Here is a 23,370-nt window from a genome sequence, read left to right on the forward strand (position 1 = left end):
TTGCAGGGGCTGTGGATCCAGCCCCAGAAACAACTCAAGCTGGGTCGCGGAGGAGCACGCTGGAAGCCGTCTCCTCAAAGCTGCCACTCTCAGAGCATGACAGATGCCCGCCACCCCTGCACATACATTTTTCAGGCACCGTTGGGGCCGGGGAACCTTTTCTGGGTCGGGGGCCGCTGACCCACAGAAAAACCAGTCAGGAGCCGCACACAAGTGAGAAGCAAAATGAAAACAAGCCCCCGCTGCCGTGGGCCCCGACGGAGACACGGAAAGACACTCCCCACATTCTCCTCACACACCAGAGCCTGGGGGGGGCTAGGCTAGTAGAGAGTGATCCCACCCCATGGGAGGTTGTGGGGGGGACTGAAGTGCTCGTGTGGATTCCCCAATGCTGGGGGGGAGCCCTGAGCCTCAAGGGCCAGATCCAGGCAAGCTGGGGACTGCATCTAGCCCTCAGGCCGTAGGTTCCCCTCCCCGTAAGCCCTGCTAGGGAAAGAGGAACCTTCGCATTGCCAGACTGGATCAGGAACAAGGCCTGTTCTCTGACCAGACAGAAGCCCTGCATGGAGTCTCTCAGCTTTTCAGCGGGTGCAAACTGGCGCGTCTCAGCTCTAAGGGAGCTTTGCTGGTTTGCACCAGGACGGGATCTGGCCCTTTGTATTCCAGCAGCAAGCATCTAGCGCAAATATCTGCGTGTGTCACACAGACGCACACACACACACACGGATGTATGAGAGCTCCTGTCTCCTGGGTAATCCTGGGTCAGACGGCTGCGTTCTCCTAATTAACTTGCCGAGAGGAATGGCAACCGTTAGAACTTCCGCATGCCGGCCGGTCGTCTTTATAAAATAATGTCATTTTGGAGGCGGGGTTTTGTCTCTTGGTCATGATTCTGCAGAAAAGGAGTCAGCCAATTTCACTGCCTGGCATTTCACTTTTCACTCCAGCCATTTCGGCAGAGGTCAGAGAGGTATCTCCACTCTGGGTCAGGCAAAAGGCGCAGGTGGAGGGGGACGAAAACAAGGTCAGCCAGAGGCCACGGGGAGGGAAAGGAACGATTTTTCAAACAAGTAGCGAAGTTTCCATACGCCTGGTTCATAATTTCATTTCTGTCCTCGTTACACTCCTGGTGCGGAGGGGAAGCCTCTTTTGCTCCGCTAAGCAAAATATTCACATTAAGTCGGACTGGTCATTAGTTGAATAGCGAAACGAGGGTTTAATGATGGCGGGGGCGGGCAGATAAACTCCAGCCTCGAGGAGCAGGAAGAGAGCAAGCAGGCCCACGCAGGAATGGCTACACTGCAAGTATTTTTAGCCCCCCCCAACCCGAGTCCAAGCCCCACCTGCCTGGGCATTGAGAATCAGGACCAACGCAGCACAGATGTGCCCAAATAGCTCAAGATCCGCCGAAGCCCTAAAGGAGGAATTGTGAATTCTCTTCCAACGTTTTGTCAGCGTTAACTGCAGGTTGGACCTCTCTGGTCCGGCAGCCTCCATGGTCCGGCATCGTCAGGTACCCCGGGATTGGAGCACTCAGAGGGAAAAACGGGTGCCATAGGACCACAGATGCGGCCAGACCTAAGAGCCAGGCAGAGTGAAATTCCGGGAGTGGCACCTGGGAGCAGAGCTCCATGGCCAGGAGCTGGGGTGTGGATGGAGGCTGGAGCCAGGCTGGGGGAAGCCAGGAGCTGAGTTGGGCCAGGGCTGGGGGCAGAGAACTGGCAGCCAGAAGCAGAGCCTAGCTGGGGACATTGGCAGGGAGCTGGTGGGTAGATCCTGGCAGCTGGAGACGGCCTGGGGCCCGTGGCCCCGAGCGGAGCTGGCAGGGAACGGAGTCTGATGATCGGGTTTGGCGGATGAGGTCCCAGCTAGGAGCAGAGTCCAGCAACTGGGGCTAGAGCTCAGTAGCCAAGGCTGGAGCATAGAGTGGGAACTGGAGGCCAGGAGACGAGCCAGCATTGATCTCCCCTGGTCTGGCAAAATCACAGATTCGGAACCTGTCAGGTCCCAAGGGTGCTGGACCAAGGAGGTCCAACCTGCATTAGAACTGGATTTTGTGGCTAGCCACATAAATGTCCACCCTCTTCAGGAATCTTGCCGGGTTCTTGAGCTCAACTACATCCTGCGGCAATGAGTTCCACAGGTGGAGGATGTGTGTGCGGGAGGTTGACGGGGGGACATAGGTCCTTTTACCAGTTCTGAGTCATACCCACAAGAGGACAGTTCTGTTCGGGGGCAGGGAGCTATGCACCGAATATCAGGCCTAGCGCTGCCAGGGAGTGAAATCTCTCTCCGGACCCACTGGACACAATCTTCAAGAGGCCCCCAGTTATGATGAGGAAGGCCACAATATGCACCAGGCTTCGAGCGTGAAGCGCTGGCCCAGCCGCAGCCTGGAGAGCGTTAGCGCTGGACCCTTTATAAATCACAGCGAAATACCGAGGCAGGGGCCAAAGCTTAGTTTTAAAAACTTTTACAATCCCAAGATTTTCCAACTAGCCGCTGGGCTTGTGCAGGGTTGTGCGGGCGTTTGTACACAGCAACATCCCAGGCCCCAGAATATCCACTTGAGTGGGACCAAGGCCAGCAGCCGAGCCCCTGTGCATGGGACAGTAGCCACGCAGGACCCAGGGCTGGAAGCTAAGCTCTCGGAGAACAGCAGGCCTAGCAGCCGGGACCCTGGGTAGCAAGGGCTGTAACCAGGAGGCCTGGTGGTCACAGGGCAGACACTCACCGCCACGGCGCCTCCTGCTGGCAGCACTGGGAATTAGCTCATCCACCGGGTGCCTCCCTCTGGCTGGTGTCTCCCTGAGTCCTCATTCCTTGCTTCAGTTCCAAACCCAAACGCTCCCAGGCCGCGGAGTCCTATTCGGGACCCGGCCCTCCGGCAGTGCCCACTCCAAAGTCTCTAGACCCCCTTCCGGGGGAGTGTTTATCAGTCTCTGTACTCTGGGGTCCTCCCCGCCCAGGGACCCTCCAACCCCCTACCCCCACCAGGCCTCAATGACCCACGGACAGTCTTCATCTAGCCCCTGCCTCAGGGCAAACTGCAGCCTGACATGGCCCCTCAGCATTGGCCAGGAGTGTGGACCTGCTGCCTTTGCCTGTCCTTTACCTAGTCCCCGCCCTAGCACCCGGGGACCTTGCTTCTGGACCTGCAGCCTGGGAGCTGGGTCAGGCCAGAGCTTCCCTGCCCCGTCCCAGGAACCCCCCAGCTTCCTTAGCAGCCAGGTCCTTCCAGCTCCTCAGCTCAAGCAAGAGTCTCTCTTCCTCCCGCCTGGAGCCCTTATTTATGTAGCCCCAGCTGGGCCCTAATTGGCTACTGCCTGCCACAGCTGTCGGCTTTGCACTCCGCCCTCTCCCAGGGCTGGGTTTTTACACTTAAAGGGCAAGCGTGAGGCAGATGCCCCATCACACCAACATCTGCCCTGGTCCTCCTATTTCCCATGCCTACGGCTGGGGCCTCTTTTTGCAATGTAGACACACCCTGACGGGGTCTGCCCCGAGGACACCGGGGAAGTCAGCATCAGCACAAAGGAGTTCGTGCCTCCCAGACCTGCGCCCAAGTCACGACAGCACGTCTCCTGAGCTCGGGGAAACGGGAACAGGCCTGAGAACCACCCTCTCTGCTGAATCTTCCCCCAAGTCCCACATCCAGCTTGTGCAGGAGGGTTCAAAAAAATCCTGCTCACTTTTCCCACCTGGGCCTTCTTTCTGCCGGCCTGGGTCACAAGCAGGCCTGGCTGCTGAACGCTGCTTTCCTGCGGGATTTCACTAGCCGGACAACTTGCCCAACCATAGGGGATTCATCTGGCACAAACCCAGCTCATGGCCCCGTAGCAGGCCAGCACTGCTACCTAAGCAGTGAGGGCCTGGCTCCAACGCAGTATCTCATGCAGCCCTTCCCATCCCAGCCTGGGAGATTGGTTCCGGAGACAGGGAGAGGGGAGCTCTGACAGCAGAGCAAAGAAACCCCTCGGAAAGATCATTTTCAGTATATTCAACAAAATGCGGGAGTCCTCGTTTTCTTTGCACCAAGACACGGTCCAGCCATGCTAGCTTGCAGGACAGCCCGCTGGGTTTTAGGCTAGCTCTGGCTGTTCTCCAGGGAAACGGAATTCCTTCTCAGATAGCACCAGGTGGGCGAGGGCTGAAAACGACAGGGAAAGAGACAGACTTTGTCGCCTGCACGATCCATCTTCCGGAGGGGGGACTGAAGAAAGCCCTGAAATCTCATCAGCCCAGCAGGCGCCAAGGAGAGCGTGGTGGGGGAGGGAGACGGAAGCATGGGAACAAACCGAGGAATTAGCGGTGATTCCAAATGTGGCTGTGGAAAAAGCTGTTCCCATCTCAGCCACCCGCCCTAGGGAAACTGAGGATTCCCAAACCTTTCCCTGCACCCCATTCACAGTCACTAGACCCTGAGTTCAGAGGTGCATCCGCAGAGTTCACCTCCCATCCTGAATGGGGGGAAGATAGGAGGCATTTTATTCGGTCCTGCTTCTTGCATCTTCTGCTGGCTCGTGGTGGATTTGGCTCTGGGTCAAACCTAGTGATTTCAGCTCTTAGCACCAAGCACAGTCCAGCCACAAGAGCTTCCAGCATCTACCCGAGTAAATGTAAATACTAAAAGAGACTCCTTATGGAGCCTGTCTTTAGCTCTATTGAACCAGTGAGGAGAAACAGGTTGAACCAGTCTTACAGCTCATGCCTGCAGGGCATAGAGCCTGCTGACTCAGTCCTTCCTTCCCAGCTTAATCTCCTAGGGCTCTGGAAATCCAGCCTCTGTCCATCCAAGGGTATTTACATTTTTAACGGAGTTAAATATAGTCTGACTTTTCTGCATTCCCATAATAACTGCAAGCATAGGTGACCATATCTCATAATTCCTGCATTTAGTGTTAACGAATTTGTGACTCCACAACAGCCAAATTGGTTACAATGGGCAAAACAGCATTGTAACAACTAAGTATCTAGCAGGCATGAGCAAACTGAGTGAACTGAATTTACATGCACATGCCCAGAATCTCATTCTTTAAACTGAGAGTTTGTGCCACGTCAAGCACAGCCTTTCGTCTTTTGTATTCTCCCAATAATTACACACATTGCAATTAGTACTAACACAATTTATGACCCAACACCAGCCATGTTGATTACAACGAGCAAAACACCATTGCAGCAGCCAAATATCTAACACAGGGTTGGCCAACCCATTAAACGAAGAGAGCAAAAACAGCAGTGGAAAAAATGAGAAGAGCTGCATCAGAATTTTTTTTTAGCAATTTTTGTTGAGCCAAAAAAAAAAAAAAGAACTCCCCACCAGCCCCCCAGAATTGTTGAGCCAAAAAAAGGACACTGCCCCTTTAAAGACAAGCTTTTTGACCACATCAGGCTGTCATCGGCCACTGTCACCTTGGTGACGCCATTTTGAATTGCCATGCTGGACGGCTCCCCTGTCCCAGAGAGCACAGAGAGCCATTTCTAGGGGTGCAGGGGTGGCTTCGCGAGCTGTGGGCGAGGCTTCACAAGCCACACTTTAAGGGGGGGGAAGAGCCGCATGCAGCTCGTGAGCCACCAGTTGGCCACCCCGATCTAACACATCTAAGTGAAACAGGGGCAAACTCTATTTACATAAACACACCCAGGATTTCTTTCCTGTTCCAGCTGGCTAAAAGAGATGCATTGATTCAGACCCTGCTTACACTGCGTTCTGTCAGAAAGGGCCCCACCTCTTTGGACAGACTGATTTTTTTTCCATGAGTTTCTATGAAATTTCATTTTCGGAAAACTTCTAAAATGCCTAAATGTCCCACTTTGACATTAGGAAAATGCAAAATGTAGATGTTTCCCATCAAAATAACCTTTTGTTTAGAAACAGACTTTATTTTATATATACAAATTAGGGGGAAATGAACCATTTTGAATGTATTGAAATAAAAAATGTGATTGATCCAACATGAATTATTGTTCAGAATTTTCTTTCATGAATAAAATTGACATTTTAGCTGTTTATCCCAATGAGGAAGACTTTCATTCATTCATTCATTCCTCTTCGAATTTTTTTCTATTTGTCAGATTGAAAATCTGTTTTCCAGCCATCTCAGCTCAACACCCCACAAGAGGCTGTAACAAATAGAAAATCCCATCCTGAAATGCTGCTTGCCATCTTCCATGTGGATGTCTCTTATACTTAGACCACATCTACACTAAAGGAGAGGTCGAATTCAAATACACAACTCCAGTTACGCTAAGTAGGGAGCTGGAGTCGACATACCTTAATTCGAGTTTTCCCACCATCCCCACAGTGGGAGGCCAACAGGAGCAAACGCTCCTGTCCATTTCCCTTATTCCTCACAGGACCAGGAGCACAGGTGCTGATGGGGAGCTCCCTCTGAGTTCGATTTAGTGGGTCTTTACTAGACTCACTAAATAAAACTCCTGAAGATTGATTGCAGCAGCGTTGATCTTCCTCCTAGTGAAGACATGGCCTTAGATTGTAAATTCTTTGAGTCAGGGATCATCTCTTTGGTCAGCGTTTGTACAGCACCAAGCACAACGGGGGTCTTTCTCCATGACTGGTGCTCCTTTATCATCATGAGTACTCAGAAAAATTGCTGCATCTAGCTAGTGGGGCCCTGTCCTAAAGCCCTTACTCACACGAGTCGTCTCATTAGACAACGGGAAGCTGCCAGGCACAGAAGGACAGGAGAACTGCACTCAGGAAGCTGGGTAAACAATCGCCTTGCGGGGAAAGAAGAGAACTGAAAGCCAGGCGATCTGGACTCAGTGCCCCAGCGTGCCTAGTGTGAGCTTAGCCAAGTCTCTTGCTCTCTTAGTTCTTCCTCTACGAAGTAGGACTCTCCTCGTCCGTCTGCCAATTCTGGGCTCTTCAGGACAGGTGATTCTCTGCACCCTATCTGGCCTGATGAGGAGCTAATCTCCGTTCACGCCTCCAGGGGGGAGGCGCATGTTCCTCTGGGACCTGGGAGCACCCCTGGCACGTTTGCAAGGTTGACCTCAGTGCTAAGCAATGCAAGTCCATAGCCAGGTGGGCTGCGAGACTCACCCACCTTCCCTTGGAAATCCCTGCTTGGAAGGAGGGAACCCACCAGCCCCCGTGGGTCCCAGCAACTCGTTCTCGCTTCCTTCGAGGGTGTTCACTTTAAACGGGACGCTCAGGAGAAGGCAAGTTCTTCTGCACAGGCTACCCCTGGGAAAACTTAAACCAGCTCCCCATGTCTTTGGGCAAAGGAGCAATTTGGAATAGCAACTGCCCCCCCTAGTGTCTGTTTTGGGGAGGGCATGTCAACATGAGACCCGGCTGAAAACGATGGTTCTTTCCATAGTTGGTGATTCTCAATTATTATTTGTGTCCTGCGAGCACCAGGAGCTCCAGTTATAGACCAGGCTGTCCAGACATAGACACAAACAATGGTCCCTGTTCCAAAGTACTGGCCGTCTAAGTCTTCCACTTATATAGCTAGAGGAGGCTGAACGAATCAGCCTTATACACAAACGCCAGGGACATTGGGGCCTGCAGGAGTGAAGGGGAGGAGAATTCTCTTGGCTTGGAGGGGCATTACAAAGAAAACAGGAGCTGGACATGTGGGCGATAGGAAATCTGTGATGCTAACAGATCAGCCAGTGCTCAGCTGTGAAAATGTAGACCAGTCAAATCCGCTTCTGCCCCTTCTCTCAGCCGCCACCTGATGCACCTCAGTCCTCTCCAGCAGCAACCTCGGGTAGGTCCCGAGCACCCCACACGGAGCTCCCCCCATGCACTTTGATCCTGGCTTGTGTGCTCACTCCAGGAGCTCCCCCTGCTTCAGTCCTGGGTTCCCCCACTCCCCACAACCAATGTTCCCACTTTTTCCATGCATGTGCGGAATCATTTTTGTGTTGTGCACTGAGGTATGTGCAGATGTGCACCACCAATCAAAACACATGCTGCCAACTGTGAGTGTGGTGGGCACTCTGCTAATCAGCTGGGTGGCATTGGATCTCTCCTGGCTGGCTGCCCAAGCGCCTAGCTTACAGGGAACACATCCCACCACCTCTGTTAATACATCCCTCGTCTGACCTGTCGGCTGTACTCTTGAGTCCTGACACCCCCGTTATTCCAGTCTCGGGGACCCCCTATCACCAGCCTTCCTGACAGACTGCGGTCCTGGCCACAGCATTCCCCTATATTGTACCTCTGCGCAGGTGGGCCGGGGTGAGCACCAAAGGGGGAAGCTGTCCTTGCAATATTTGTCTCTCTAAATGGTTCTGCAATCTCTCAGCATTTCCTCCCACCCAAGACAGCCTGGCGTGAGAGCGAATCTTCGCTGGCTATAAAGCATCGAACCCGTTTCCACCAAACACTGGGTCACCCACGAAACGCTTCTCCCCCCGCGTCCCAACGCTCGGGAGAACCTAGCTACACGGAGACCCCTCGTTCTTGAAGGCCGCAGCTGGAATTCTGTTCCAAACCAGCTGCGTGGAAGGTCCTTCCCGTTCGCACTGGGCGGAAGGGTGACCGGTGGACGCGTGGCGGCAAAGTCTATCGGGTTTTGTTGGTTAAAAAACGACGTCAGAATATGGCCTGGAAGGAAACTGGATTCAAGTGCTTGTGGGGAGGAGCGTGGATTCGCAGGGAGACCGTCATTTCCACCTGCCGCTACAGAGGTAGCATGGGATGAAAATGAGGCCGCAAGAATTCAGCCGGCCCTGCCCAGCGGGTGCTGTCAGGTGCTGAGATGATATAGTACGGTGGCTTTCACACCACGTCCCTGGCACGCCCAGGCTTCTCCTGGTCTCCAGAGCTTTCCAGGGCTTCACCCCACCTATGCTGTCTTCTGTGCCATGGCTCTGCCCGTCTTCCATCCTCTCTCCCCTTTTGTCTCCACATCTGGGTCAATGGGCGAGCATCTCACGCTTTGCAGGCCCAGGCCCTAACTCACCCCCTGCCTGCCCTCCGGAGGCCCGGTGAGGTGCACGGTAATTCATCCCTGCATGAAAATGGCTGAAACTCGGCGGTTACGTCTACACTGGCATGATTTTCTGAAAATGCTTTTAACGGAAAAGCACGTCTAGATTGGCAGGATGCTTTTCCGCTAAAGCACTTTTTGCGGAAAAGCGTCCGTGGCCAATCTAGACGCAGTTTTCCGCAAAAAAGCCCCGATCGCCATTTTCGCAATCGGGGCTTTTTTGCGGAAAACAGTCCTGTGCTGTCTACACTGGCCCTTTTGCGCAAAAGTCTTTCGGAAAAAGACTTTTGCCCGAACGGGAGCAGCATAGTATTTCCGCAAGAACACTGACAATCTTACATGAGCTCGTCAGTGTTCTTGCGGAAATTCAAGCGGCCAGTGTAGACAGCTGGCAAGTTTTTCCGCAAAATCACATGATTTTGCGGAAAAACTTGCCAGTCTAGACACAGCCACAAGGAGTCCTTCACTGGTCCGACACTTGACAAGTCACTTCTTTTGTGGTTCCTATACATCCCCCGCCTCTGTCACGTCCACTCCGGCTCACCCGACGAAGTGGGTTTTACCCATGAAAGCTCATGACGAGGGCTGTCGATTCGTGGGCGCTAACGCCTGCGATTAACGCCGGGCAGAATGAACGCGTTAAAAAAATTAACGCACATTAACGGCAGAAGACGGCAAACCCGAATGAGCTGCGCCAGAGCCCCTCCGATAAGGCGCGGTAATGCACATCACCACCAGAGGGCACATGGAAAACCGAAGCAGCAAGAAAGGAAAAAAACAGAAGTCGTCCCAACTCCAAGGGAGAAGTAAACAAGTAAAGATCCTAACACCTAACCCTCTCCCCTTCCAGGTGACCATATTTTTAAAAATAAAACAGCCGGGGGGGGGGGGGGACCTTACCCAAGCTGTCTCCCCTCCCCCTGCAGGGCTCACCCAAGCAACCCTCTTTGCCTCTTGGATCTGGGACTGACCCACCCCCACATCTGATTCTGGGGCTGAATCCCCCCTCCCGCAGCTGGGGCTGAGCTAAAAAAGGACTCTTTTCAATAGGACAACGATATTGATTATATAGAAGTGATTGACTTATTCCAGACAAGGACACAGTTCTGCTGTGTCTTCATGATCGACAGGGATTAGGGCTGTCAATTGGCTGTTGATTAACAACAGGGCTGTTAATGCCTGCGATTAACACAGGGCAGGATGAATGCGTTCATTTTTTTCACGCGTTCATTGCAGGCCTTAATGCTGCGCTGCCCCTTTGAAGTGCCGGAGCGGTGCTTCGAAGGGGCAGCACTGCACGGAGCCGGGGTCAGCCGGGGACTCCAGCTGATCTCGGGCTTCCACAGAGCTGCCCCTTGGAAGCGCCGCCGCAGCGTTTCAAAGGAGCAGCACAGGCGATGTGCTGCCTGGCCACCTCTGCTGACATGCAGCCCGGGGCCGCCTGGGCAGGCCGTGCAGGGCCCCACGGCCACAGGGGGAAGGGCACTGCAGGGGTTAACATGGCCCCCACCCCGGGCGGCCACTGCAGCCTGCTGGGAGTCGGGCGTGCGGCGCTTGATGGCAGCTATCAGGGATGCCGCGCGCCCCTTACAGCTGCCATTAGGCGTCCCCCATCGGTTGGTGCCCTGGACAGCTGCCCAGCTCGCCCACCTCTTAGTCCGGCCCTGGTCCCTCAAGCACAAATCAGCAAGCAGGGCGTCCACACGACCAAGCTCATTATTCTGGAATAAGGGGATGCGGAATTCGAACTCTGTTCTCCTGCTTTTCAGGAGGAGTAACACTGATGTTCATGTGGATGCTCCGGTGCTGCTAATTTGAACTAACTGGCCACCGGAAGGCCTCCCCCAGCTCCCCGGTGCTTCTGAGTCCGAGGTAGCGCGCCCACATTCACGGAGCCTGCCTCGGACTGCAGTCGCTGCTTCCCCATCGTGGGGCCACGCACGTTCGAATTTGCTAAATGGGGAGTTCTGAGGTCAAATTTAGTCATTTTGAAATAATTTCCTGGCTTAGGCACGGCCTAAGGTGGCTCGGGACTCCTCGCTGCTTTTGCAGACTCAGACTAACACCGCAACCCCTCTGAGAGGGTCACGGGGGGTCCTGGGCGCGGCTGCAGGAAGGGAGGAGGCGTCCCAGCCATTTCCAAGCAGGCTTTTCCGCAGAAGCGCCGAATGCAAGACGCAGGCAGAGCCCTGCACTCGCGGCGGTGGTTAGGTCCTGGAGTTACAAGTAGGCCGGAAGCCGATGACCTGGCCGGCTGCTGACGGGGGCAGATCAGGGGGAGATCAAAGGTTTAATCAATTGAGGAGCAACTTGCACCTAATACAAGAATCCAATTAGCGGCTGGGGAGCCGAGCCAGGACGGGTGTGCTCATCCCCGTACCGTCGGAGCACACCCAGCAATAGCCGGAGGCAGAGGGTTTGCTACCCCGTCCAGGGCAGGGGGCACTGGAAGGCTTGTCTGGCTCCCTACCGAGCCAAGAGGCAGACTTCAAAAATGATTCGGGGGCTGGAGCACATGACAATGAGGAGAGGCTGAGGGAGTTGGGCTTGTTGAGTCTGCAGAAGAGAAGAGTGAGGGGGGATTTGAGAGCAGCCTGCAACTCCCTGAAGGGGGGTTCCTAAGAGGCTGGAGAGAGGCTGTTCTCAGTGGGGACAGAACAAGGAGCAATGGGCTCAAGTTACGGTGGGGGAGGTCTAGGTTGGAGATTAGGAAAAACTATTTCACTAGGAGGGTAGTGAAGCACTGGAATGGGTTACCTAGGGAAGTAGTGGAGTCTCCATCCCTAGAGGTGTTTAAGTCCCGGCTTGACAAAGCCCCGGCTGGGATGATTGAGTTGGGGCTGGTCCTGCCTTGGGCAGGGGGCTGGACTCGATGCCTCCTGAAGTCTCTGCCGGCCCTGGGAGTCTATGATTCACCCTAGCAGAGACAGGAGGCTCACACGGCCGACTCCAGATTAACTCTTCGCGCTGGCGAGCGTGGTCCAAAAAAGCCATCTAGCCCCAGGCATGGAAGCGAACGAAGGCAAATGCTGGAGATTACCCCCATGTCAGACCCACTGCAAACCAACCGAGCCTCCCTCACCATCCAAACCCCACGAGTGACTCACCACCGCTGCTACTGAACACGTTTCTAGTTGGGGTCTCATTTTAATGTCTCCGTTCTCGTAGGGGAGCCTGGACTACCCTGCCTTGGCAATAAATGGTGCTGTCTGCATTGTCCAAAGTGCAGGTTTCTGGCCAGTCTGGTGCACCAAAGCACACAGGCAGGGCCTGAGAGTCAAGAACACACAACAAGCAACCTTGTCCTGGTACTTTTGTTTCTGATGAGCAGTTTGTACACCAGTGGCTCCTAGCAGGAGCAAGGCTCTGTACAAATGGAGAGGAAGACAGGTTCTCAGACATCTGTCCAGCACATCTGGCGGCACTCAGACAAAAACCATAAAATTGTTTGCTCCCTCCAAATCCTGCCCTTCCATACAGTGGTGATCCGGGAAAACAGACGAGAAAAACTCGGGTTTATTTCCCACAGGAGGTCAACATCAGCAACGCATCAGAAAGTTCTTACTCCGGGGCAATGAATCAACCGTTTATTAGCAGGTCGATAGTTAGAGGCCGGTACAAAAGCAGCAGCAAACACCCAGCACTAAGCTGGGATGTCACATTCTTTGTATGGTGGCCCTGTCACCTCCCCCTTCCCCAGCAGCAGCCTGGTAAAGTGCCCCACAGTGCAGATGAACCGTAATACTGCCGACCGCGTGCCTGAGATCTTTGCACTCTGGGGACGGACCCAGCACCTCGCTGAGCGGTAACAGCATAATGCTGAGCACTGCTCGTCTCTCCTCCGGAACACGGCTGTTGTGGTTCAACGGGCGGCTTCCCGCAGCCCTGCTGTCACCGATGCAGGTCCAAGATTGCCCTGAGAGCTGAGGAGCAGGCTTGGATCTCACTTAGACTCAGTGGTGTCCTACCCCACCAACGCCTTCAAACACAGCAGGATCAGAACCTTCATGTAGCATAAATCCACCGGCCTTTCAGGAGTTACTCCAGGGTCACACTCGCAGAGCAGAGCAGGATGGGGCCCCCCCAGGAGACAGCAGAAGGGGCGCGAGGGGGAGAAAGCAAACGCATTTGTACTTGGGTCACTGGGGCCCTGATCAAAGAGCCACCGAGGGCCAAGCATTGGAAGGAAGATCTGCACATTCCAGCCCATGGCAACGGAGGTGGGCATAGGGTTGGCTGATGGTTTAACCAAAAATACCGAACACCCCCTCCTCCCCAAAAAAAACACGGTTGAGGGAATAAAAGTGGGGGAAAGTTGTTGAGAAAAAAAATACAAAAAAACCAGCATGGCCCCTTTAAGGCCTTTGTGTTGTTGTTTTGCCAGTGGCCATCTTGTTTTCTTACTCTGTGCAGGAAAAGAGCTCCCCTGTAGAACCAGGTAAGTGGGGAGGAGGGGAGGTTCAGGAGGGTTATGGGGGGGCAGGGTCTGAGAGGAGCCTGGGGGCTGGGCCCAGTTGCTGAGTGTGTTGTAGGGTTGCCAGGTGTCTGGTATTTTGGCCTCCTGGCAGGGAAAAAAAAAAATCAGAAAATATCGGACATTTTAGGTGTCCGGTATTTTCTGATTTTTTTTTTTACCAGATAGGAGGAGGAAATACCGGACTGTCCGGGTCAATACCAGACACCTGGCAACCCTAGGTGGGCAGTGCGGTGAAGAGGGTGATCACGAGAGACTGGTTCAAGGAGAAATCAATGAAATAGCCCGTTAGTCTCGAGAGGTAATTCACACTCTTCATTTCCAAAACCTGAGTTATGCAAGTTGCTGCCGAACAGGCCCGATTCTGAGCTCCCTGACTTTGACGTAAATCAGGAATAACCGTGCTCAGGCCAGCAGAGATACACAGTAATTAAAACCAGTGCCCGGCGAGATCAGAATTGGGCTAAAGGCAGAATAAAACCAAATCAACTTCTAAAATCATTTCTATCATGTGCAAAAGAGATACAATACCCAGAGCCTTCTCTGGTAGGGTCATACAAACATCCTTACCCTAAACTTCCTGGAAGGGTTTACCTAGGGCAATTCATACTACGATCCCAGACCAGAAGAGAGCATGTGAGAATGGAGCCAGATTGGAATCTCAATTAAATCCAGTGTCACCCCCTACTGATTTTGATGGAGTGACTCTGGATTAGCATGGGCATAAGAGATCAGAAATCTCCACCCATTAGCTCTGTATTTCTGTCTGGATATAAAGGGTGAAATGATGGCTCCTTTCAAAAACTCCTATTGACATCCACAGAGCCAGGATTTCACCCATCTTGCATGCTTATAATGGACAGGGGAGAAGGAATTCAGTAGCTGGTATTGGGCAGAGGTGGAGATGTTTTGGGAGAGCCGGGGTAGGATCTGATGACGGAGGGGTTACGGCATTTGCTTCCCTACATTCCCGATGCTTAGGGAGCTAACAGATTCATGGCCATGCAAACAAGAACAAGCCATCTATCTTCCCCTGTGAAATGTGGTCTGTTGTGTACTTTTACCCTGCACTATACAGATGTCACCGGGGAGGACCAGTGTTTCTCAACCTGGGGATCCCAACCCAAAAGAGGGCTGCAGGGCGGGTCCTGGCATAGCCACGCTTACTTCTGCACTGCGCTCAGAGGGGAGTGGTCAGAGAGAGGCAGCTGCTGGCCAGGCACCCAGCTCTGAAGGCAACAGCACAGACGTCAGGGTGGCAATGCCGTATCATGCCACCCTGACGTCTGGGCAGCTGCTGGCAGTAGTTCTGCCTTCAGAGCTGGGCTCCTAGCCAGCCGTCGCGGCTCCCAGCCACCCAGCTCTGAAGGCAGCACCGGCACTAGCAGCAGCACAGAAGCAAGAAGAAAGGGTCCCCACCATCGTCTTGGCCTCCTCCCGTTCGAGCCAGGGCATTTCAGGTTTATGCAGCTGAAATCACGACATTTACAACTTTTTAAATCCTAGGCTCATGAAATGGACTGTGAATTGGGTAGGGCCCTAACGAGGCCCAAGTCTGCAACCAGATGGGGCAAGGCAGAAGTTGCCACAAGTTCTGTGGGACATTCCTCATAAGGAAGAGACAACCCGCCCGGGGCAATCAGAGATCAGCATGGCATTTCCCTTCTGCTCCCCCAGCCGCACGTTCCCAGCTGACACCCCAGCACCCCCCCCCCACAGACTCAGGGCAGATCTCTGAGGGGGGTGTCCTGCAGAAATCTGGGGGATCTTTGCGTCACCAGCTCCTCACTCCGAGTGCACAGGCCCTTGATCCCAAACCGTTATCACTGGACACAATGGGTAGCTTGTAGGAGTCCACTATAAGCAGCGAGAGAGTCCAGCCGACCGCTTATTTCTTCAGGTCCTGTTCCGCTTTGGCTGAGAGGAGGAAACCAAACCAACGCGTCAGCATTTCGACACCGCTCCGCTGGCCTCCCCTCACCCCCGCTCAGTTCTCCCAGGGAGTGTGGATCAACGCGGTTAATATTTCACAAGATTCGTGGTCAGGTGACTCGACGGCCAGACTGGATGCCCTGAGTTTTTGGTTCTAAATTCTGGCTTTGCGCTGACACTCTCTGTGACGTGGGCAAGTCCCTCGGGACTTTAATCTCTGCTCTCCAGAACTCCCCCAGTGGCAGGCTCCAGCCCTCTGGGCCTCAGTTTCCCCATGTGTGAAATGGGGCCATCTCTACCTCTCGTCTCAAGGGGGCAACGAAGCAGGAGGCGATACCTGCCTAGGAAGGCCCCGGGCTGAGAAGGGGTGTCTTTTGGTGGCGCCCTTGATGGGAAAGGGCAAAAGGTCAGGATGGGGCCTGTGAGATTTCCAATCTCCACAGGACTTCCGGGGTCGGTGGGAGGACTCACGGGAATTGGGGCCGTGAGAGGAGCCCTATGGGGCCACTTCCTGAGGGCTGGTTTCCAGCAGCCAACCCACCACCACCTCCTCTAGGTCTTCCCGGGTTGTGCAGTTGCCACGCGGGGGCTGGGGAGGAATTCTCCCCCCACCGCCAGACTGGCCGACACCAATTCGGTGTCGTTTAGTTGTCAGCTGCTGGCTGGTGCCCAGCACAGGCACTTGCGGATTTAGGCTCCAGATCCCAAAAGGTAAATCTAAGGGCCTCTAGAGGGCACCGCTTTATGAGACCGGACACCATGTCTAGCCCCATGAGGGGCGTGAATCGGGAGCAGGGCACAACTGTGAGGAGACCGCCTGTCCAATGCGCCTGATGGCAGTGCTAGGTGGGGGTTACGATCCCCTCCTACTCAGCCCCTACAAAGGGAAAGGATGCCAGCGGGGGAGTGGAGCTGCCCACAGACTTTCCTCCTAGGATGGCCAGCTCCCCCTGCAATGGGGGCCCCACAGGAATTAACCCAGGATCAATGGGATGCGAGGGACCAAGCCAGGCTGTCCCCCCATGAATGTAACGTGCCAAGAAAGTTACAGCCTGGTTAAACCCCACATCACATGGCCTTGCCATCTTCTGCCAAGAAGCACTAGCTAACTCTGCCAGCCACATCTCCCCTGGCACGTCCCTGGCCTTCCTTTACACGGATGAATCCCAAACCGTTCGGCTGCTTCTCCAAACCCCTCCGGGATCTGGACCGGGAACCTCGCTGGAAGGGACCCTCAAAGGAGCTTTGATTGTTTTATTCTTTTGAAAATCTAAAGGCCTGGAAGGTTTGTTTAGGTCTCTGGGTTGCTTCAAGGTTTATCGGACCCCATGGCCAGCGACCTGCTAAAAACGACACGCGCTAATTGAACAGGAACATAAACATTTCCATGTCCACGTAACTAGGACAAGGCAGTGGGGCGCTCACCCCAGGCACCTCATCATCAGGGGCGCAAAGACGCGGTAAGTAAAAATAATACGCTGCAAAAGGAAAGAGCACAAGGCCTGCTACCCCAAGGAGAAGGGGGCGCATAATTAATACTTTGCCCTGGGCGCAAAATACCTCGTTATGGTGCATGAAGCACAACACAGCTCATCAACACAAATCCATCGAGACAGGGATCAGACGGACCAGCCCAGCTGTAGCGTCATTGCTTTACGGCCCTGGTGCCTGATCCTTCTCCCATGGACCTAATCAGAACAGGCGTTGGGGAAGACATGTCCTAGTATTCATCTAGCGAGTCAGCCTGAGCACTTCCTGCTCTGATCTTCGCCACGGCCACGATCCCGGAAAGTGGCTCTCTCGCTAAGTGAAGGAGGGGAACCAACGAAGGCAGAAGGCCGGCCTGGGTCAGTGCTAAAATGCCCCAGCTGTATTTGGGAACGGGCAGGAGGAGAGGCCTTGATCCTAGGCCACTGGAGATGGAGACACCAAACGCGGGTGCTAGGCAGATCCTTTCTGATGAAACCTGCCCTCGCTCAGACCCTGGGAACCGCTGGGGTCGCTACCCAAACTCGGGATGTTAAAAAGCGGCGAAGTAGGTAACTGCTGACAATGTTCAGCGGTTACACGCAGCCGGCTCCTGCCTGCCACTCCGCTCCTGGGGAGCCGGCTCATGGCCCCGCTCCCAGCCCTGCTTCCGGGGAGCTGGCAGCCTCCCTGCACTGCAGGCTCCGATAGAGAACCGGCACCCCGGGAGCAGGGCCAGGAGGCTGTGCGTAACCGCGAACGGCAACCAATGAGCCCAGGCGTGTCGGTTAACCGTTGAAACAGTTCCGCTGGTACAGGCAGTCCCCGAGTTACGCGGATCCGACTTACGTAGGATCTGCAGTTACGAACGGGGATTTTCTCGCCCCGGAGGACTGGAGCGGCAGGACGCCTGGTCCCGCCGCCTGCCTCCTCCGGGGCGAGAAAAGCTGCTCCCCGTCTCCCTGGTCTGCTGGGGGAGCCAGCAGACCAGGGAGATGAGGAGCAAAGCGGCGGAGGACCCGGGCCGGACCTGCGGCGCTTCCAGATCAGCTGGAAGCGCCGCGGGTCCGGCCCGGGTCCTCCGCCGCTTTGCTCAGCGTCTCCCTGGTCTGCAGACCAGGGAGACGCTGAGCAAAGCTGCCGAGGACCCGGGGCCGGACCCGCGGCGCTGATCTGGAAGCGCCACGGTCCGGCCCGGGTCCTCTGCAGCTTTGCTCCGTGTCTCCCTGGTCTGCTGGGGGGGGGGGGGGGGAACGCAGCTAGTGCCCCCCCCCCCCCCCCCCCCCGCAGACCAGGGAGACGTGGAGCAAAGCCCGGGGCCTGTGGTAGAGCAGGTGGGGCGCTGCCGGTTGGTCCCGCAGCACCGCTCCTTGGCGCTACTGGACCAACCCAGCAGCACCTGAGCTGCTCTGCCCCAGGCGTCCCCAAGTCAGCCGCTGCTGAAACTGACCAGCGCTGACTACAGGAAGCCCGAGGCAGAGCTGCTCTGCCCCGGGCTTCCTGGAATCAGCTGCTGATCAGTTTCAGCAGCAGCTGACTTGGGGAAGCCTGGGGTTCTTAAGTTGAATCTGTATGTAAGTCGGAACTGGCGTCCAGATTCAGCCGCTGTTGAAACTGATCAGTTTCAGCAGCTGCTGAATCTGGATGCCAGTTCCGACTTACATACAGATTCAACTTAAGAACAAACCTACAGTCCCTATCTTGTACGTAACCCGGGGACTGCCTGTACAGCCCTAAAGCAAACCGGGCGGATCCCGGCCAGAGGGACCGCGAGCGCGCAGCCTGCACCTTTCGCGATGAACTTCAGAGAGCTGCTGAATATTCAGAAGCGGGACTGCCCCCTCTTCGGCCCGTCATTGAGGAACTCATGGCCCAGCCCGTTGCCGCACCTGCCGCAGGACACCTAGAAGACGCAAGGCAGGAAAGCGCATGAATCGGGGCCAAGCCGGGGCTCCCTTTCTGCTGCCACTCTTGGAACAGAGCCCAGTCGGGGAAAAGCGGCGACGTGGCCACTTTATTCTCGAGGTTTTCGTCAGTACCTTCAGGGTGCCCGGCCGCTCTTCGTACTTGGCCACGCTGTCGGCGTGCAGGGTTTCCGTGAACGCCGGCCACGGAGATGAGTGCTGGTATTTCGCTCCGCTGGAGAACAGCTCGTACCCGCATTTGGAACAGACGTAGATGCCTGGGGAGAGGGACCGGGAAACGAGGGGTTAACTCCGGGGGGCTGTTAAGCTCAGACCCTGCTGCGGGGCTCAAGGTCACAGAAGATCCCCTCCAAGGGTGGTTTACAATACAGCCCACCAGGCCACCTCCACCACTTAGCCAAACGACCGTCACCTCCCCCGGGTCATGACATTACTACGGATTTCATGGCAGGGATGAAACTTCAGACCCTGCTGCAAAATTGCATTCCCCTTCCACACAAACTACAGTGAATCCCAGTTAGCTACAAGCAATACAGGGTCTCTCTCTCTCTCTCTCTCTCTCTCTCTCTCACACACACACAGGGCCTATCTCTCTCTCTCTCTCTCTCTCTCTCTCACACACACACAGGGCCTATCTCTCTCTCTCTCTCTCTCACACACACACACACACACAGGGCCTATCTCTCTCTCTCTCTCTCACACACACACACACAGGGCCTATCTCTCTCTCTCTCTCTCTCTCACACACACACACAGGGCCTATCTCTCTCTCTCTCTCTCTCTCTCTCTCACACACACACACAGGGCCTATCTCTCTCTCTCTCTCTCTCACACACACACACAGGGCCTATCTCTCTCTCTCTCTCTCTCACACACACACAGGGCCTATCTCTCTCTCTCTCTCTCTCTCACACACACACAGGGCCTATCTCTCTCTCTCTCTCTCTCTCACACACACACACAGGGCCTATCTCTCTCTCTCTCTCTCTCTCTCTCACACACACACACACACACAGGGCCTATCTCTCTCTCTCTCTCTCTCTCTCACACACACACACAGGGCCTATCTCTCTCTCTCTCTCTCTCTCACACACACACAGGGCCTATCTCTCTCTCTCTCTCTCTCTCACACACACACAGGGCCTATCTCTCTCTCTCTCTCTCTCTCTCTCTCACACACACACAGGGCCTATCTCTCTCTCTCTCTCTCTCTCTCACACACACACACACACACAGGGCCTCTCTCTCTCTCTCTCTCTCACACACACACACAGGGCCTATCTCTCTCTCTCTCTCTCTCTCTCACACACACACACAGGGCCTATCTCTCTCTCTCTCTCTCTCTCTCTCACACACACACACAGGGCCTATCTCTCTCTCTCTCTCTCTCACACACACACAGGGCCTATCTCTCTCTCTCTCTCTCTCTCACACACACACAGGGCCTATCTCTCTCTCTCTCTCTCTCTCACACACACACACAGGGCCTATCTCTCTCTCTCTCTCTCTCTCTCACACACACACACAGGGCCTATCTCTCTCTCTCTCTCTCTCTCTCACACACACACAGGGCCTATCTCTCTCTCTCTCTCTCACACACACACACACAGGGCCTATCTCTCTCTCTCTCTCTCTCTCTCTCACACACACACACACAGGGCCTATCTCTCTCTCTCTCTCTCTCTCTCACACACACACACAGGGCCTATCTCTCTCTCTCTCTCTCTCTCACACACACACAGGGCCTATCTCTCTCTCTCTCTCTCTCTCACACACACACACAGGGCCTATCTCTCTCTCTCTCTCTCTCTCTCTCACACACACACAGGGCCTATCTCTCTCTCTCTCTCTCTCTCTCACACACACACAGGGCCTATCTCTCTCTCTCTCTCTCTCTCTCTCTCACACACACACACAGGGCCTCTCTCTCTCTCTCTCTCTCTCTCTCTCTCACACACACACACAGGGCCTATCTCTCTCTCTCTCTCTCTCTCACACACACACACAGGGCCTATCTCTCTCTCTCTCTCTCTCTCACACACACACACAGGGCCTATCTCTCTCTCTCTCTCTCTCTCTCTCTCACACACACACAGGGCCTCTCTCTCTCTCTCTCTCTCTCTCTCTCACACACACACAGGGCCTATCTCTCTCTCTCTCTCTCTCTCACACACACACACAGGGCCTATCTCTCTCTCTCTCTCTCTCTCACACACACACACAGGGCCTATCTCTCTCTCTCTCTCTCTCTCACACACACACAGGGCCTATCTCTCTCTCTCTCTCTCTCACACACACACACAGGGCCTATCTCTCTCTCTCTCTCTCTCTCTCTCACACACACACACAGGGCCTCTCTCTCTCTCTCTCTCTCTCTCTCACACACACACACACACACAGGGCCTCTCTCTCTCTCTCTCTCTCTCACACACACACACACACACACACACACACACGGCTCAGGACAGGGGCCTGCGCTAAGCCCTGGTCCACACCCACCTCTCACCAACCCAGTCTCAGCTAACAAGAGTGGGCCCCGCTCGTGGGTCCCGTCAGGCTGGGAGATCCCTGCCCCTGCCATGCACCTACTGGGGACCCGGGGGCTCTGCTAGGGACTCCTGTGACGTGGGGACAGGCTGGCACCCGGGCAGAATCCAGTCCGGAGTGACGGGCGCAGGCAGGAGACGGGGAGCCCTTGGGGGGCTCTGTGAAGCCCCCGGGGGGGCAGGGGAGCTCACATCCAGCCCCCAGGCAGGGCGGATCACAGCCCTGGCGTGATCAGGAGCGGGGCTGGCAAAGGGAGTCCTGCTGCCTCCAAGCCCCGGGAACCCAGACCCTGGCCAATGGCCACCCTGTGGATGAGAGAGCCCAGCCCCTATGGACCGGGGTTCCCAAGGGACAGTCAGAGCCCAGGGTAGCTGCACAAATGGCGCCAGCCAATTCTGCAAAGCAGGCCAGGGCCAGTTGTACCGGGCGGTGCTACGGGGGAGAAGGGGGGTTAACATGGACATATGGAGGTTGAGAGCAGCTGGCCACCCCTATGGATGGGGGTCCCCTATAGCCCCTGGCAGCCCCATAGATAAGGGAGCCTGGCCCCTATAGCCCCTGGCTGCTCCTATGGACTGGGGTCCCCTATGGCCCCTGGCTGCTCCTATGGACTGGGGTCCCCTATAGCCCCTGGCCGCCCCATAGATAGGGGAGCCCGGCTCCTATGGCCCCTGGCTGCCCCTATGGACTGAGGTCCCCTATAGCCCCTGGCCCCCATAGATGGGGGAGCCCAGTCCCCCATGGCCCCTTGCCGCCCCTTAGATAGGGGAGCCTGGCCCCTATAGCCCCTGGCTGCCCCTATGGACTGGGGTCCCCTATAGCCCCTGGCCGCCCCATAGATAGGGGAGCCCGGCCCCTATGGCCCCTGGCCGCTCCATAGATAAGAGAGCCTGGCCCCTATAGCCCCTGGCCGCCCCATAGATAGGGGAGCCCGGCCCCTATAGCCCCTGGCCGCCCCATAGATAGGGGAGCCCGGCCCCTATAGCCCCTGGCCGCCCCTATGGACTGGGGTCCCCTATAGCCCCTGGCCGCCCCATAGATAGGGGAGCCCGGCCCCCCATGGCCCCCTCTATGGCCTGAGGTCCCCTATAGCCCCTGGCCGCCCCATAGATAGGGGAGCCCGGCCCCCCATGGCCCCCCCTATGGACTGGGGTCCCCTATAGCCCCTGGCCGCCCCATAGATAGGGGAGCCCGGTCCCCCATGGCCCCCCCTATGGACTGGGGTCCCCTATAGCCCCTGGCCGCCCCATAGATAGGGGAGCCCGGCCCCCCATGGCCCCTGGCCGCCCCTACGCACGGGGAGCCCGGCGGGCAGCCCCTACCCGGCTGGAAGTGGCTCCGGAGCGGCTCCCCGCCGAGGAAGGCGCAGTAGGACATGGCTGCGCCCGGCCGCTGCCTGCTCCCCGCCGGCTCCCAGGGAGCCGCCAGGGGGCGCCGCCGGGCCGCGCCTGCAGAGAGCCCCGCCCCGCCCCGCCCCGCTCGGCTCCCCCCGGCCGGGTTAGGGGGTGCGGCGGGGGGCGGGGCCGCGTTCGCTTCCTTCTTCTACCGCCGCTCCCCCCCCCCCCCCCCCCGCGTGTCTCCCTTCGGGGCTGCGGATCCGGAGTGACTCCCGGAGCGGCTCTGTCCTGCCCTCTGCGCGTGGAGCCGCCCCCGGCGCTGGGCGCCCCCCGAGTGTTTCCCGCCGCACAAGCCTGCGGGGGGGGGGGGGGTCCCTTTGCCCGGGACGCTTCGGTCTCCCCTGGGCAATGCGAGGGGCGCGGGGTGGCAGCCCCCAGCCTGCGGGAGAATCCGGGGCTGCCCCTGGTCTGGGAGCCGGGCACTGCCAGGTCTCACTGCAGCCACGGGGCATCTTTTGAGCTGCCCCCCCCCCCCCCGCTGATGGGGCAGGGGGGCAGCGCTTCCCCCAAAGAGCAGGCTGAACTCCCTGGAGTTCCAGCGCAGCCCCTACGAGAGGGGGCCGGGTCACCGCGCTGTTGCTATTGACCTAGGCGTCTAGGGCAGGGGGCCGCAGGAGCCCAACGTGTCTCCCTGGGTCCTTCCCAAAGTCCAGGCACCT

General features: G+C 56.2%; 1 protein-coding gene across 1 annotated transcript; it reads right to left on the reverse strand.

The window, feature by feature from the left end:
- Window positions 1-12,534: 12,534 nt before the first annotated feature.
- Window positions 12,535-22,795, reverse strand: MSRB1 (methionine sulfoxide reductase B1). Its single transcript, XM_075899830.2, has 4 exons — window positions 22,637-22,795; window positions 18,882-19,024; window positions 18,631-18,745; window positions 12,535-15,360 (listed from the first exon to the last, which is right to left on the reverse strand). Exons 1-4 carry the CDS (start codon window positions 22,689-22,691, stop codon window positions 15,332-15,334), a joined length of 342 nt encoding a protein of 113 aa, XP_075755945.2. The 5' UTR covers window positions 22,692-22,795; the 3' UTR covers window positions 12,535-15,331.
- Window positions 22,796-23,370: the final 575 nt, after the last annotated feature.

This window comes from Pelodiscus sinensis, chromosome 15, assembly GCF_052426305.1.
Source record: "Pelodiscus sinensis isolate ZL-2025 chromosome 15, ASM5242630v1, whole genome shotgun sequence".
Taxonomy (NCBI): Eukaryota; Metazoa; Chordata; order Testudines; family Trionychidae; genus Pelodiscus; species Pelodiscus sinensis.